Here is a 17324-nt window from a genome sequence, read left to right on the forward strand (position 1 = left end):
GCACGGAAAGATGTAGGTATATTAAAAAACTAAAAACCCGGCTCGAATGCGGAAAAAGCACCTCGTGTTAAGTGTTAACCCAGGTTTCGGCGTAGATAACTACACCCTCTTCAGAACAACTATGAAACCCACAAGTGCCTACGAAGACCTTTGTCAATGATTAAAAAACACCATAGCTATAAATTTATGGATTTTATTGTTCTGAAGGAGGTGTAGTTATCTATGCCGAAACCTGGGTTAACACTTAACAGTAGGTGCTTTTTTCGCAATCGAGGTGGGTTTTTAGTTTTTTAATATATTAACTAACGATTGCTGACGCGCTGCGATGTTAAAGGTTCTTAAAGATATGGGTGTTTGACAGGGGAATAATAGGAAATTATTGTGAAGGTGTTCCGATGAACCCTCTGCCAGGCACGTAAGCATGAATTGCAGAGTGTCCATGTAGATCTAGATGTAGTTGTAGAATGTGGTGAGTGAAAGACATGTCTACGAGTTCATGACAAATTTCATAGCATCCATATTGTAACAAAAAAAGAAAACCAAAGGCGCATTCTGTCGGAAGATCTTGAGAATATTATACACCTGCTCACATTTTCATTAGTAAACTGACTTCTAAAATTCATTGAATCCTCCGTACAATGTGGTTCCTTTTATGGACCTGTCAAATTCCGCCTAAAATGTTCCACATTCAAAACTGTGTATTCTACTGTGACTGCCCTTTTAGGTATATTCAGTATTAGGTATTATCGTTTCCTAGCATATACATTCTTACTACAGAGCACAACTTTTGCCTGAGCCCTCTTGTGTTACGATGCTGGCTTTTAAATTTAAACACCAAGAAGGACAGCAATTAATTTTACTTACTATGCATATATAGCGCAGCAGTAAATATACGTGATTATATTTGTAGTTGCTTTGGAAGTATACAGCGCACTAAATGTACTAGACAGATTTGTCTCCTCTGGCAGCAAGCAAGGCTCTAACCCGTCTGGGCATCGAGGGGACCTGACTTTGGACAACAGATCAGGGTAGGCGATTCCATGCTCTTCCAGCTCGGTACCGGAGTTCAACAGGCATAATGGCTACTGAATGGTGGCATGCCAGTCTCTTGGCAACACTTGAGTAGTGGCCAACAGTTTTTAATGGAATTCTCGAGAACATGCTGTCTTGTCATTAGTTTTCTGACTGGTTTAATACGGCCCGTCCCCTGTGCTATAATCTCTTCGTCTCAGAGTAGCACTTACAAATCTACGTCCTCAGTCATCTGCTTGATGTATTCCAATCTCTGTCTTCCTTTAAAGATTTTAAGCTCTAGAGCTCCCTCTGGTACATGGAAGTTATTCCCTGATAGCTTAACAGGTCTCCTATCATCCTGTCCTTTCTCACTGTCAGTATTTTCCAAATGTTTCTTTTTTCACATATTCCGTGCAGAACCTCCTTATTCCTTACCTTCTCAGTCCACCTACTTTATAACATTCGTCTGTAGTGCCACATCTCGAATGCTTCGACTCTCTTCTGTTACGGTTTTCCCACAGTCCATGTTTCACTAACATACATTTCTGTGCTCCAAACGTACATTGTCTGAAATTTCTTCCTCAGAGTTAAGCTAAAGTTTGGTACCAGTGGGCTTCTGTCGGCAAGGAATGCTCTCTTTGCCAGTACTAGTCTACTTTTGATGTCCTCCTTGCTCCGTCCATCATGGATTATTTGGCTTCCATGATAACAGAATTCCTTAATTTCGTCCACTTTGTAACCACCAACTTTGATGTGAATTTTTTCGCTGTTCACGTTTCTGCGACTGCTCATTACCTTTCTGTTTTTCCGAGTTAGAATCATTTGATATTCTGCACTCCTTGCTCTGTTCGTTTCATTCCACACATCCTGTAATACTTCTACACTTTCACTGAGGATAGCTGTCTCATCAGACAATCTCAGTACTGACGTTCTCGTATCTTGAATTTTAATCGTATAGACTGAACAGTAGGAGCGAAAGGCAACATCTCTGTCTTAAACTCGTTTTATTCGGAGCACTTCGTTCTTGTGCTCCAGCATTATTTTGCCGTCTTCGGTGTTGTGCATGTTGTATATCAGAATGAAAAATTCTCCCGACATACGACAAGAAAGGCGAATATGACCTGCGCAGAGTTAGGGATGTAAAAGAAAAGAACAAGCTTCTAGACATCTGGTAACTTCAAAGACAGTTAAATTAGAACATTTTCTCATCTTTGTGCCATTTTGTGTGTTGGTATGTAATATAATGCTTCGCGCTAAGTAACATGGTACACGATATCATGTTGTATAACATCACACATCCATAATCTCATCCAACATGACACTTCCTATGTTGTGCAATATGACACAAAAGCATGCATCCCTATCCTTGGATACTAATTATACAGGGTGGTCCATTGATCGTGACCGGGAAAAATAGCTCACGAAATAAGGGTCAAACGAAAAAACTACATACAACGAAACTTGTCTAGCTTGAAGGGGGAAACAAGATGGCGCTATGGTTGGCCCGGTAGATGGCGCTGCCATAAGTCAAACCGATATGAACTGCATTTTTAAAATAGGAACCCCCATTTTTTATTACATATTCGTGTAGTACGTAAACAAATATGAATGTTTTAGTTTGACCACGTTTATCGCTTTGTGATAGATGGCTCTGTAATAGTCACAAACATATGGCTCACAATTGTAGACGAACAGTTGGAAACAGGTAGGTTTTTTAAACGTAGGTACGTTTGGACATTTTATTTCGGTTGTTCCAATGCGATAAATGTACCTTTGTGAACGTATCATGTCTGAGAACGCATGCTGTTACAGCGTGATTACCTGTAAATAATACACTAATGTAATAAATGCTAAAGATGATGTCCGTCAACCTCGATGGATTTGGCAATACGTGTAACGAAATTCCTCTCAACAGCGAGTAGTTCGCCTTCCGTAATGTTCCCACATGCATTGACAATGCGCTGACGCATGTTGTCTGGCGTTGTCGGCGGATCACGATAGCAAATATCCTTCAACTTTCACCACAAAAAGAAATCCGGGGACGTCAGATCCGGTGACGTGTTGGCCATGATATGGTGCTTCGTCGACCAATCCACCTGTCATGAAAAATGCTCTTTAATACCGCTTCAACTGCACGCGAGCTATGAGCCGGATATCCAGCATGTTGGAAGTACATCGCCATTCTGTCATGCAGTGAAACATCTTGTAGTAACATCGGTAAAACATTACATAGGCCGAGAGGTTCTAGGCGCTTCAATCCGGAACCGCGCTGTTGCTGCGGTCGCAAGTTCGAATCCTGCCTCGGGCATGGATGTGTGTGTTGTCCTTAGGTTAGTTAGGTTTAGATAGTTCTAAGTCTAGGGGACTGATGACCTCAGATGTTAAGTCCGATAGTGCTTAGAGCCATTTGAACCATTACGTAGGAAATCAACACACATTGCACAATTTAGATTGCCATCTATAAAATGGGGGCCAATTATCCTTCCTCCCATGATGCGGCACCATACATTTATCGGCCAAGGTCGCTGATGTTCCACTTGTCGCAGCCTTCGTGGATTTTCCGTTGCCCAATAGTGCATATTATGCCCGTTTACGTTAGCGCTGTTGGCGAATGACGCTTCGTCGCTGAATAGAACGCGTGCAAAAATCTGTCATCGTCCCGTAATGTCTCTTCTGCCCGGTGGCAGAACTGTACACGACGTTCAAAGTCGTCGCCATGCAATTCCTGGTGCACAGAAATATGGCACGGGTGCAATCGATGTTGATGTAGCATTCTCAACACCGACTTTTTGAGATTCCCGATTCTCGCGCCATTTGTCTGCTACTGATATGAAGATCAGCCGCGACAGAACCCAAAACACCTACTTGGGCATCATAATTTGTTGCAGGTCGTGGTTGACGTTTCACATGTGGCTGAACACTTCCTGTTTCGTTAAATAACGCAACTATCCGGCGAACGGTCCGGACACTTGAATGATTTCGTCCAGGATACAGAGCAGCATACATAGCACACGCCCGTTGGACATTATGATCACAATAGCATCACATCAACACGATATCGACCTTTCCCGCAATTGCTAAACGGTCCACTTTAACACGGTGAATGTATCACGAAGCAAATACCGTCCGCACTGGCGGAATGTTACGTGATATCACGTACTTATACGTTTGTGACTATTACAGCGCCATCTACCACAAAGCGAAAAAAGTTATCCAGCTAAAACATTCATATTTCTTTACGTACTACAAGAATATGTAACAAATATGGGGGTTCCTATTTAAAGAAACGCAGATGATATCCGTTTGACCTATGGCAGCACCATCTAGCTGGCCAACCATAGCGCCACCTGGATTTCCCCTTCAAGCTAGATGAGTTTCGTTCTTTGTAGTTTTTCTGTTTGGCTCTTATTTCGAGACATTTTGGCCCGGTCACTATCAATGGACCACCCTGTATATGCACAACCACTCTCGGGCACTTACTGTTATAGTACCATCGCCGGCCGCGGTGGTCTAGCGGTTCTAGGCGCTCAGTCCTGAACCGCGGGACTGCTACGGTCGCAGGTTCGAATCCTGCCTCGGGCATGGATGTGTGATGTCCCTAGGTTAGTTAGGTTTAAGTAGTTCTAAGTTCTAGGGGACTGATGACCACAGATGTTAAGTCCCATAGTGCTCAGAGCCATTTGAACCATTTTATAGTACCATCCCACTTTCTGTAAGCGCTTAGATTTACTTGTTTATTCTTACATTCCCCACAACACATAAAACAGAGTAGGTTTCAGGAAGAAATGGTCTCACGGGAAGTAAATTTACCCCCACCACCCCAAGTACCAAACAATAAAAAAGAGTTTTATCATCCTCTCAGGAACAAATCACCCCCTGAAATTTTATATTCCCCGAAAAACGATTTTTTGCTGTTAGATGTATTTTCTTCACGCATACGTTATTGTATGTCGTCCATTATATCTGGTGAATATTCTGGAGTTTGGCCACAGGATCAGGGACTTCAGTCCATGAATTACAACACGCAGAACTGCCAACTTTCCGAATGGGAAGTAGGGTTAAACCGTAAAAAATCGCGAATATGTCAAGATGTTTTGATTTAAATGTCTTCAAAGCTGCCAGATAGTTCACCCTTTTACGCGCCCAGGACATATTCGTCTTCTTCTGTTATGAGAGGAGTTTTCTTATTGTCTGTCGAACCAATGAATAAAGTTTTTACAAAACAGGATGACCGTTAATTACATGCTTTTGTCTAACTTCTTTCACAATTTCAACCGATTGGTACTAGTTTGAAACGGAAATTATGCGCGTAAGAAAACTGGAAGAAAACGCGTTTCTTTGCAAGTAACACCTTATCGAATCCAGATTCTATGAGAGCGAGTTTTCAATTATGTTGCAAGAATGCATTTCTTACTGAGCTCATCCAGTTTAAACTGTTTCCGTTCATTAAGTTCACGTAAGAACGAATATTAAGTGCTGCATTTAGCCGGAATTTAAACATTGTATATCGGCAACGGATAAAGATTTACGAATGAAAAAAATTCTGCTTTACTTTATTCTTTTATCTACCTTCGCGCGAAGTTTGAATCGATTCATATGAGTTTAAAGCATAGACGTGAGGCGCTTCATAAACCTCCGAGAAAAATGTTTTGTTCTCTGAAAATCCAGACGATGCAATATTTTTTCAAACGGTTAAAATTGTTCTTAGAGCAAGGTCAGATACATCCGTGGACCAATATTAAACCATCAGTATCGCTCCAGTTCTGAGTTATATAGGGTTGGTTCTTTTTGCACGTAAAATCGGAACAGTGCACGTACAATTGAAGTCGTAAGATGAGTATTAATTTCAGCCCAATTAAAATCTTTCGCAAAAGGAACAAATAGAGCAGCACAGTTTGCCAGGGCCCAAGTTTTCGTTCAAACCCTCCATAAATACAGTTACATAGCTATAGTAAGACAAATGTTCGAATGGCTATACAAATGGCTGCTGGTCCAAGCTAGACCAAAACCTTTTTACCCGTTGTTCTTAGCTCAAGTAGGAACCGAGTACCAAGAAACCCCATGGCCATGTCGTTTCCCCCCACCACCCCTCCACATCCTGCCCCGCCAACGAACAGTGTTTCAATGCGTGTCCTTTTCATGCTCCCGTGCTTTGAGGATTACCCGTCTTTTCCTATAGATTACTACTACTTTTCTCAGAATTTCAAACATATTGAAAATTTTACTTTGAGAACGCTTTTCCTACCTCAGAAAATCCTGTCAAAGTGTCCCGATTTCTCTAGTATTCCCTCCAGTATCAACCGCGACGTCATAATTCTCTCTCTGGCACCCTTACCTTCCCTAAATGTAATCCCTTGTCTAACAGATTCTCGGTTTTTCTTCCATTTCTGTTTGTTATTCTTGTCAGCAACTTGGATAAATGAGTTTTTAACCTGGCAATGCGACAGTTCTCGTACTTGCACGTATCGAGTCTCGAGACTGGTCTGTACACGGGCCAACGTGTAGTCTTGAGTCACCTCGTTGAAAGAGTCATCGATGTCTCAAAGACAGGTGGTATCGACCATATTAACACTTCAAAATTGTGTGTACGAGCGGGAGGTAATCGTGTTGTGTATCAAATGATACCTTACCGTGGCACCAGATCCTCAGTCTGAATGAGGATGGAGGTCGCAGTCTGGAACATTCGTTCGCCTCGGAGAGTCCACACACTATTACGGACGTCCAATGTGGTGCTGTACGATGAATCGGGACAAATCTGATGAAGAAATCGTGGTATCACTCGTGCGTCCACTTTCGCACTCTTGTCGGCGCCCTTGTTTTGCCTACAACGTCAAAAAAACCCGCAAAAACTGTTGCTGAGTTGAGTGACCGGGTCTTAAAGAAGTCATCGCACTGTCCTTGTCGATAACTGGCTTGTTGATAATAAACCCCATTCCTGACTGAAGGAAGGCGACGTGGCTGAACGAATAACATCTGTGCTCTCGGGGCCAGTGGCGTTGAGTATGGCATTCCATAATGGAATTACAGTCGTGCCATCTCGACCGACACGAGCAGCAATATCTCTAAACGTTATACTGCTGTCTCCATATCCTAACGCTGTGTAATTCCGACATGTGCTGGTAGACGTTCCCTCAACCCGCAACCGATGAATAACGCAAGACCCTCATTGGCAACCGTCCACGTTTATTAAGAATTTTGAAAATGCACCAATACTGAGATGCCATTGCGTAATTTCGCCTTACCAGTAGAATACAGGTAATGCTAACCTATACATACACTGCATAACAGAATCAAAGGATCACTATTTCGAAACCGCTCAATTGTCGCCCATTCCAACGTATGTTTGAAATTTGTGTTAATGATGCCTACAACTTCCCTCTGTAATTGTGCAACAGCGTGTCGCCCGGCCACGTCACTCTCAGGCTCGATGACGCTTCAAGTAGCGAGGTGTGCAGGAAACAGAACAGAGATCAGAAGGTGTTACGTGTAAAATATGCTAGTGATGTCACATTGGCACAAAATGTCTCCACAAGTCCACCCAACGCCACCGTGGACGCGTCAAACTTTAGGAAGGTCGCCACAACACGTCGTACCCAAGTTTCACCCCTTCTTTTGGCGCCTCTGCCATGGAGGTCAGAACCACGACGCCCAGCGTTGAAATAACACGGTTTTCTCATGAGTTACCTCGGCAATAATCTACAGAGTCTAAATGACTCATGGTGGGATTAAGGGCGTCAGTGAAACCACCATTTACATTGGGGCGTTGATTTCCACACATTTCGCTATTGAAAACGACAGTTCGCAATGCGATGAGCAAAAGAACGAAGTCTTTCACACTGTTGACAACTACATTGAATGTGAACTTAGCCCTTTGCATCTCAGTTGTATCGAAGTTTTTGCTCTGGAATAGTTGGTGGACCCCCTAGGGACCGCTCAAAACCATTCAACGAAATTTGAACCTCATATGAAGCAGCAAAAGGTGCTTATGAATTTTCGGTGCCCCAGTTTCTTGCCCTCCTTTGATGTGATCACACAGCGGTGAATAAAACGGCGAAGTGTCCCCCTGTGAACACCCCTCACTGGCACCCGCCCACGTTTATTAAGAATTTTAAAAGTGCACCTTTAGAGAGGAAACCTGAAAATACTCCTAGGTAACTGCAAGCAGGCTATTAGCATCAGAGGTGTGTCAAGTGGTTGTCTACCTGCTGGCATCTTGAGCTACTTCCCAGGTTTTCTCTTGAAGGCACATTTTAAAAATATCCAATAAATGTGGATGTGTGGCACCAGAGGTTTTCCGAACTAGATAGTCTCAGGCTCTTTGCCGCTTTATATTGCACCCTCTGCGATCACACCACAGGATGTCATGTAACAGACGCAGTGAAACAGCATAAGGAATGTTTATCGTCGGTCCCTAGTGGTTCCGCCATATACACCAGCTCAATAATTGCGATTTCACTGCACACCAAAGCGGAGAGATCACGTCCAATTGGGATGCTGCCCCGTAATGTCCGTTGACGAAGGTTGAATCTCCGAAGAGGTGTCAACAGTTCTAAAGGTTATGAAGAGCGTTGTGCATTTGCTCATCGAATTGCGAAATGTCGTCTTCGATCGTGAAACGTGTGCTAATCAACGTTCCGTTCGCCCCTGGTAGATGAATGGTCAGCGCGACGGAATGTGGTACCTAACTGCCCGGATTCCATTCCCGGCTGGGTCGGAAGTTTTTTCGGCTCTGGGCCTGGGTGTTGTGTTGACCTTATTATCATCCTTTCATCCCCATAGAAACGTAAGTCGCAGAAGTGGTGTCAACTCGAAAGGCTTGTACCAGGCGAACGGTCTACCCGACGGGAGGCCCCAGCCACACGGCATTTTATCAACGTTCCAAGGAAAGGGGTGGTTTAGTTGATGCCCTGTATGCCACTCCCTGAAGCCATTTCGTTCTGGTTCTGAGCGGCGGTGTGCTTGAAATGTTTACCTCAGCCACTCATAGGAAACAGGCGTGATTTCAGCGCTGGGCGTCGCGGTTATGACTTCCATCGCAAATGCATCAAAGGAAGGTGTGAAATACGGGTACGATGGGGTGTTCCTGTCATGTGACACATTCACGGTGGCGTTGGGCACTGTTGTGGTGAAATAGGTTGCCAATTTGAAATCCTTAACCTGCTTTTACGTCACATGAAGTTCTGAGTTCTGGCCTTTCTACCGCATGTGCCGACACCGAGCTGTTAGAAGCACTGTCGAGCCCAAGGGTGGCCTTTGAGGCCAATTTCAATCTTATGTTTCGGAATGGGAGAAAATTGCGGGGTTCCCAAAAAGTAATCGTCATTAAAAATCACTTTAATGAAACAGTTCTGCATCAATATCATCTACAATGCAACTTGATGAAAAGGTGAAAAACAGGAGTACAACTATTACATTTACTTTAGGCAGGTGGTATGGACTAGTAAATATATTACATGACGGAAAAAGTATTGAATTTTAATTTATAATTAGATGAACAAAAAGTTTACAATTTCGAAAGGAATTGTAGGTCTACAAATATTATTACTGTTGGAAGGATATAGAGAGAGATTTGTAATTTGATGATTTTAGTATCACAGTAAATGTATTTTTTTAAGTTATATGAAGTAAATGATAGTAATCAATCAATAATAACTGATAAATCAAATTTTGTATCAGTAAGACACAGTTGAAACTGTTCCAGTAGATGTGAACTTAATCATATTTATGAAATGATTTAGTTTTTATAAATATAAATTGACTGTTACTGGGTCGTTCATGATTATCACATATACTGTTTGAAGTGTAAAAGGTACTGATACAAATAATCTTCAAACAGTAACAACGAAAAAATTGAAGGTCTTCGTTCAATTTAAAAAAGTAATAGTTTTGGAAAGAAGTTATTAATGAATTACATAAACTGATGAGAAAAAATATTAAACCAAGAAACATTGTTTCTTTTGGAACTAATAAGTTATGGTAACCTGATTTAGTTTAAATAGATTCTGGTAATTTGAAAAGAATATCGAAAATAAAAATTGATATAAATGTATATTAAATGTTATCTACAATTTTTCTTAGTTTGCTTGGGCTATTTTAGTTAAAAGATAAAGCAGGTATGAAACGGACGATTTTTTGAAAACATATTTCATTTGAAAAAAACAGAAATTTAAAAATAAAAAATGGTATTCCTTTAAATTCGTTTGGCTTCCTGAGCAGGATATCCTGCTGCATAATACATTACATACATCTCTGCAACGTACTATAACGAGTATTTTTTCATCATAGACAGTCAGTCGTGAACAGTAATCGGTGTTAATCCCCAACCTCCAGACAAGAGAGGAGATTATTTATGGTTTTCCAGGTTTGGTCTCACAAACGTCAATGTGGTAAGCAGTCGTTTGTTACGAGCCATTAGCAGTCGACAGACACTTTTCACTCGAACGTTGCTCATTCAGTACCTCACACCCAGTGAGATGTCGGTTTCCGGTCATTGGTGCCCGATCTGAGAATATTTTGTTAATCATCCTCAGCGGCTCACAAAAATTGTTGTGTATTTATTTAAATTTAGGGCTAGTATCAACAAATGAAGCTACTGGAGATCACGAAGTACAGGCATATAACTTCATTGCATGGCGTAAATTTTTGGTAGAAATGGTTCAAATGGCTCTGAGCACAATGCGACTTAACTTCTGAGGTCATCAGTCTCCTAGAACTTAGAACTACTTAAACCTAACTAACCCAAGGACATCACACACATCCAAGCCCGAGGCAGGATTCGAACCTGCGACCGTAGCGGTCACTCGGTTCCAGACTGTAGCGCCAAGAACCACACGGCCACTGCGGTCGGCAATTTTTGGTAGACATTGTACTAACTCTAGCTCAGCAAATTCACATAATACACTATTTAACAACATAAATGACAAACTGCCGGTTTATTAGTAATGAAATAGTGATAGTGAAAACAGGAAATTACTAAAGTAGTAATTATGCTCTCTCAAAGAAAGCCTTATTGGAAACATGGACAGCTTCTAAGTATCGCTTTATTTGCTTATGATTGTAGAGCAGAAACAGATTTTCACAGACACAGAAGCCTTCAGTTTAACACCCACTATGTGCAAATGGTCCTTACCTGTGACGTGACGATTATATTCGGAATTGGTTAAAGAACACCTCTGCTTAAAAAGACTTTATGATCGGTAATAAAGTTAGCCAATTTTTGAGAAAACATTCACTGTAATTAATTCACCACAGCATATCATACCCAGCCAGAGATCGTTTACACATAGGGGTGCGTAGGTGACGTTTTCTGTACCTGAGTGGGAACGTGTGATCCTTTGCTCTATATTTTCTAACAGTTGGCACAGTAAATGTTGAACCAGAGTGAATATAGCTCGTTCGAGGCAACTGTTTGTACCATAGATATCATTTTTATAACTAACAACGAGCTGCATGTGTAGTGTAGTAGAAAAAGTACTTTACATTTGTTATCAGGTTTAGATATATGTCATCAGTAACATGAGTGATGTCAAAGATTAATATACCCTTTTTTATGTAAGCTATGAGGCTTTTTACAAAGCTGTAAATTACCAGCCACGTAATATATGTTATCACATCATATACAGGCGGCTTGCAAACTTATTTGTTTGACACCATTTCTATAAAACTTAGATTAGCTATCCATGAAACACGGCATTCACTAACAGATAGCTATTCATTTTGAAGAAACATAAGCTACTGAACAAACCTTTATCTATTTAAGTGGTTATCATGACTATGAAGTTCACATTTAATCTTGCACTGTTAATTCCTTTAATGTTCATATAGCATTCTTCAGTTATCAGCGATATTAGTTCCTATAATATGTTACAAGGGTATCATATTACAGTATGTTTAATGAAAGTACATGTAGCTCTACTGCACTGATCTGAATATACTGATATATAGATCATAGCACTTGAAGCTGACTGTAAATCATTGTGCAACATTTAATATAATATTCGTGTAAGCATTATACTAATTACCAATACTGATGATCCATGCATTGTTTATTTTCACACTTTGTCTAAATACATGTTTACACCAAAATATGTCACATCCATCAATATATGTTACGACCAAGTCGAAGTAATGATTATCAGTAACACACGATTTCTGGAATTTCTCATGATATATTGTCTGTAAACGACTGAATGGAGTCTACTGGAGTCCTTTTACCATCTTCATTTGAGACAGATTGTTCTCTCTCTCTCTCTCTCTCTCTCTCTCTCTCTCTCTCTCTCTCTCTCTCTCTGAAACACCCAAAGTATCCTCAATGTCGTGTAATGTCACATGATAATATCTCTGGCTGAAGAAACCTCTCTACGACGATGTCTTCTTGAAGCTTTTCGATCAGGTATGTTGGGCACTATCAGAGCTTGTAGTTGTCTTCGGCAGACCGTAGAATTGCACTTAAGCAAGTAGTGATGGTACCTCGAAGTGGATAATATATGCTGGAATACTTAGCAACGTTTCGAGTGTGAGAAAAAGAGATTTTTACTTACCATTTCAAGGGCTTGTAGATTACTTTGATGAATATCCAAGAAGTAAACTAAATCCTCGTGATCGTAACCTACATTCTACCTGCCCTCGTTTCAACTCTCCTGTACCTAAAAAGACAGACATACTCTCTACGTTGCTTGGAATAAAGACATAATGGCGGTAAATTATAAGGTCCACTGTATTAAACTGTAAAATTCACAATTAAATCTTTAGTTTCACTTGCACACGTATTTTTGTAAATCATGTCAACCGTAATTCGCTGATCGGTACTAGGCACAGTTCAGAGGATAAATCGACTTAACATTTAAGTTTATATAAATTACAGTTTCAAAAATAAACATGTAAGATAACGTTTGTTGCTCGCCTTTAGGTGGTAAATTTGTATACTCTGTTCGCCGCGCTCATTTCTGACACGGCAGGCAGCACAAAAATTATATTAGACTCAACCGAAAGGGGCTATTCAAATATTGCAGTTCACTTTTGCCAGTTCTATAAACGAGCTATCTTAGTTTTTTGAGACTTCTGTTGGTTTCATAGGGCTTCTATATTTTTTCTGTCATAAATATATGTTAGAATAACATCTCATCTTATTTTACATACGTATCTCGTTAATTACGATCGCTATGATTTTTTCCGTGGAACCTTGATTAGGATTTAACCTCCGAAGTACCCCCGTTAGTATTCATGTATTTTTGAAAATTCGATTAACACTGTAATTTGGTACATCGTAATTAATTATTATGTTGGATACAGTGCTTTATTTTCTCCCTTCTCTTATGTCTACATACATGATAGTCTACTGCGTTTTACTAGCTTTTGGGTCAACAATTACATTTATTGTAAAATGTGGAGAAGTATTAAAGAAAATTCCACCAAACACTCTACATTAAAAAATTATGTCACAGTATGTACCTGCATGTCCTCCAAATGTAGTCTTCTTGCCTTTTTTCCCTGCCGCCTCGAAAAATTACGAAAGACATCGATGTTTGTGGAAAGTGCTTATTCATTTTATCTCCAGCTTCGTATTTCTTAAATATGCATTATTCTACACAGTTCAATTGACGAATAATTATAACAATATTTAAATTCGGTTCTTTAGCCGTGTATTGGCACTCAAGGCATCGCTAAACTATACAGGTGGCCAGAAACAATTTGAAAAGCTTGTAAGGGTGTTGCAAGCTGGGTTGAGACGCAATTGTTAAGAAAAAACTCGATACGTTGACCATTTTCTGAGTTAATTAGCACTGAATTTAGCCAATCAGGCCGTTGCGCGCGCAAATTCAAGAGGGCTACTAGACACAATTAATATCGGTTGTTTTCATAAAGTGCATGGTAGCGCACGAGACGGCTCAGCGTCTGACTCGCGTTCGATTCTTACGGTCCGTCTCATGTCCAATTTTTGTATCGCTCCCTTCTTCAGTTCTAGAAAATCAAACGAAGAACACTTTTGGAAACACCGTCTTCAGCGAGCATCTTGAATTTGCGCTCGCGAAGCCCTATGTTCAATGCTAATTAACTCGAAAAAGGCGAAATATATCGAATTTTTTGCTGAACTATTATTTCTCAGTAAAACGTACCCTGCAACAATATTATAAGCTTTCCAGACTGTTTCTGCTCACCCTGTAATTATTTTCAGTGCCTTGTCTGCCGATAAACGGCTAAGAAGCTCTCAATATGACGTTGAGACAGGGTGGGCAAAGCAGGGGAACTCGCTACATTTCTCCTCCTCTAGCTCGCCACTGTTACTATGCAGCCAAAAATTTCCCACGGAGAGAGAAAATTTGCCTACGAAACTGGACTCATTCATTAGGTCCGAACTCTCCACTGTAACTAAACATTAGTTGTCATTTTGTTTTGCGGAAAAATGTTTCAGAGTGGTTTGTCTGTGTCGTGACACTGTTGGATCATGTCCTTAATGAAAGGTATTGACCGTCACTCCGTTCTTAAGGTCTGTAGTTACTTCCCTAATTAGTATTACCGTAATTGGAAGGTAAATTTTCTGGTGATTACATTGCTGTTGAAGTTGTGTAAATTTCTGTCCGGTTGGATCCGTGTTTCGTGCATGTAGCTCCATCGTGTGCTACGTGCAACAGAAAAAATTCCCCGTATTCTGTAACTAAAAGTATTCTTCACTAGTCGCTAATCCCATATTCACCTATACCCAAGCGAGTTTCTCATGTTTATCTTGTAGCAGTATTAACACTAAGTCAATACAGAGAATTACATTGAATTTTCATTGCCTTTCGCAGGTAGTGGTCCTATCAGGAAACATGCTGTACAGTTTGCCGCGCGGCCTGTTCAAGAAAGTTCCGCATCTGAGAAGACTGGAGCTCAGCTCCAACTACCTGTCCACTCTGCCCGACGACCTACTGGCCGGCTGCGGGCAACAAGCCATCTTGCGCGTCGGTACGAACCATCTCACCACACTGCCGGCTCCTCTGATCAGCTCCTGCTCCTCAATGGTGGAACTGGACGCCTCTTCTAATGAGATGAGGGTTCTCCCAGTGGACGTGGTGGCGGCCATCGGCCAACTATCTCATCTCGACACTTTGCGGCTACACGACAACCCTTGGCAGTGTGACTGCACTCTTTCTCCATTGGCAGAGGTGAGCCAACAACTTTCCCACTCTTTCTTGATTCGCTCTATGTATTTCATGACGTCCTTTGACAGCGTATACTCATTATCTTAAATCGGATGTTTTCTTCTAATACCTGATGCAATAAAACACGTGATTTAAAAAAAAATTCTAAGCATTTGGAATTGGGTACTTGGGTGACAGTGAACAACAATTGCATGATCTACTGAACGGAGTGAACAGTCTAATGAGTATAGAGTAGGGATTGAGAGTAATCGAAAAAAGCCGAAGGTAATGAGAAATTGTAGAAATGAGAACAGCGAGAAACTTAACATCAGGATTGATGTTCACGAAGTAGATGATGTTAAGAAATCCTACTACCTAGGCAGTAAAATTACCAATGACGGACGGAGCAAAGAGGACGTCGAAAGCAGACTAGCAATGACAAAAACTGGATTCCTGGCCAAGAGAAGTCTGCTAATATCAAGTATCAGCCTTAATTTAAGGAAGAAATTTTTGAGAACGTACGTCTGCAGTACCTCATTGTATGGTAGTGAAACATGGGCTGTGGGGAAACCGGAACAGAGCAGAATCGAAGCATTTGAGATGTGGTGCTACAGACAAATGTTGAAAATTAGGTGGGTGATAAGGTACGGAATGAGGAGGTTCTGCGCAGATTCGGAGAGGAAAGGAACATGTGGAAAACACTTACATGGGGAAGGGACAGGATGATAGGACATATGTTAAGACACGAGGGAATGATTTCCATGGTGCTAGAGGGAGCTGTAGAGGGCAAAAACTGTAGAGGAAGGCAGTGATTGGAATAGATCCAGCAAATAACTGAGGACGTGCTTCTCTGAGGTAAAAAGGTTAGTACAGAGGAAGGAATCGGGGCGGGCCGTGGGCCGCATCAAACCTGTCAGAAGATTTAACATTTTACGTTGTGTTAAGAATTCTTTAGTAAAGTCAAATACTTCCGAGAAAAATAAATTCTTGACCAAATGAGACCAAAGGTAGTTTTTGTTGAAAGTTATTTTTTTCCTTTACGGAAAAATTAAGAAAATATTTTCAATCTTACAGGTTACAAAAACTTTTAGAACAAGAATGGATCTCGGCATGGATGTGGGTCTCAAGCGTGGGCTCGACATGAACCAATTTGAACAGATTCAAAGCGTTGTCCAAGGTGCAGCTCAACTTAATCCAGCACTAAACAAGACAAAGCTGATTAAAATTAGATAGCATGGCACAATAATAATACTAACCCTCACAGACTGCAACTTGCAACGGACGCAATTTATGTGACTTGCACATTATTGACTTATCAAGTAAAACCTTTTCAGTTCATAAGTTACTAAATAAAATATACATTAACTCTACTAAAATTACCCCGAGAGCTCTCCTTTATTTGACAAATATCCCGCCCGCTCATAGTCAATCAGTGCCACCTAATAACATGCTCATATTACATTTCGTTCATGGGATGCACGCATTTGTTAAATTCAGATGACGTACTAGCAGTTAAATTCAAAGATAAAACACAATATATCACTCTTACAGCCCACTGTATATTCCATAGTTGGTGATGAAGTAAACTTCCAAACGAATATAGCAAGGTAGACCGATACAATAAAAATATAATTTCAGTCATCACCCGTTATTTCGACATAAACTTTTCCGCGAAATGACTGGACGATCAATCAACTCCAGGATCAAAGAACATCAGCGACATTGCAGGTTGTGGCAGGTGGAGAAATCGTCCGTGGCAGAGCACGCACTGTGTGAAGCCGACCACGTAATAAAATACGCCGACACGGAAGCTCTGGCTGTAGAGAAGCAATATCACACGCGCTCGTTCAGAGAAGCTGTAGAAATACAAAAACACGCGAACAGCTTCAGTAAGAAAGAGGAAAGCATTAAGGTAAAGGGATCCTGGCTTCCCGTACTGCAGCGAACGGCCGTCGCAGGTAGCAAGAGGCGAACCGCACCGGAAATGACCGCGGAGACGCCCACGGACGTTTGCGCGCCAGGTACATATAGTCTGCGGCCGCGAACTCGGCTCCAGTTCACCACCAGTAATGGAGGGTGAAGCTTTGACAATGCCAACCACTCGTGCTAGCGAAAGGTCAGTAAAATCATTGGATAAACGTCGGCCGGAGAACCCGAGACAGAAGCCAATAGGCAGTTGTCAACAAGTGG

At 41.2% G+C, this 17324-nt stretch overlaps 1 protein-coding gene across 1 annotated transcript in view; it reads left to right on the plus strand.

Moving 5' to 3' along the window:
• Positions 1–17324, plus strand: part of LOC124793331 (platelet glycoprotein V-like) — a 61086-nt gene that overhangs the window by 37921 nt on the left and 5841 nt on the right. The window contains exon 3 of the mRNA XM_047258010.1: positions 14802–15158. Coding sequence (XP_047113966.1) covers positions 14802–15158 — 357 coding nt within the window. The remainder of the gene's footprint in view (positions 1–14801; positions 15159–17324) is intronic.

This window comes from Schistocerca piceifrons, chromosome 1, assembly GCF_021461385.2.
Source record: "Schistocerca piceifrons isolate TAMUIC-IGC-003096 chromosome 1, iqSchPice1.1, whole genome shotgun sequence".
Taxonomy (NCBI): domain Eukaryota; kingdom Metazoa; phylum Arthropoda; class Insecta; order Orthoptera; family Acrididae; genus Schistocerca; species Schistocerca piceifrons.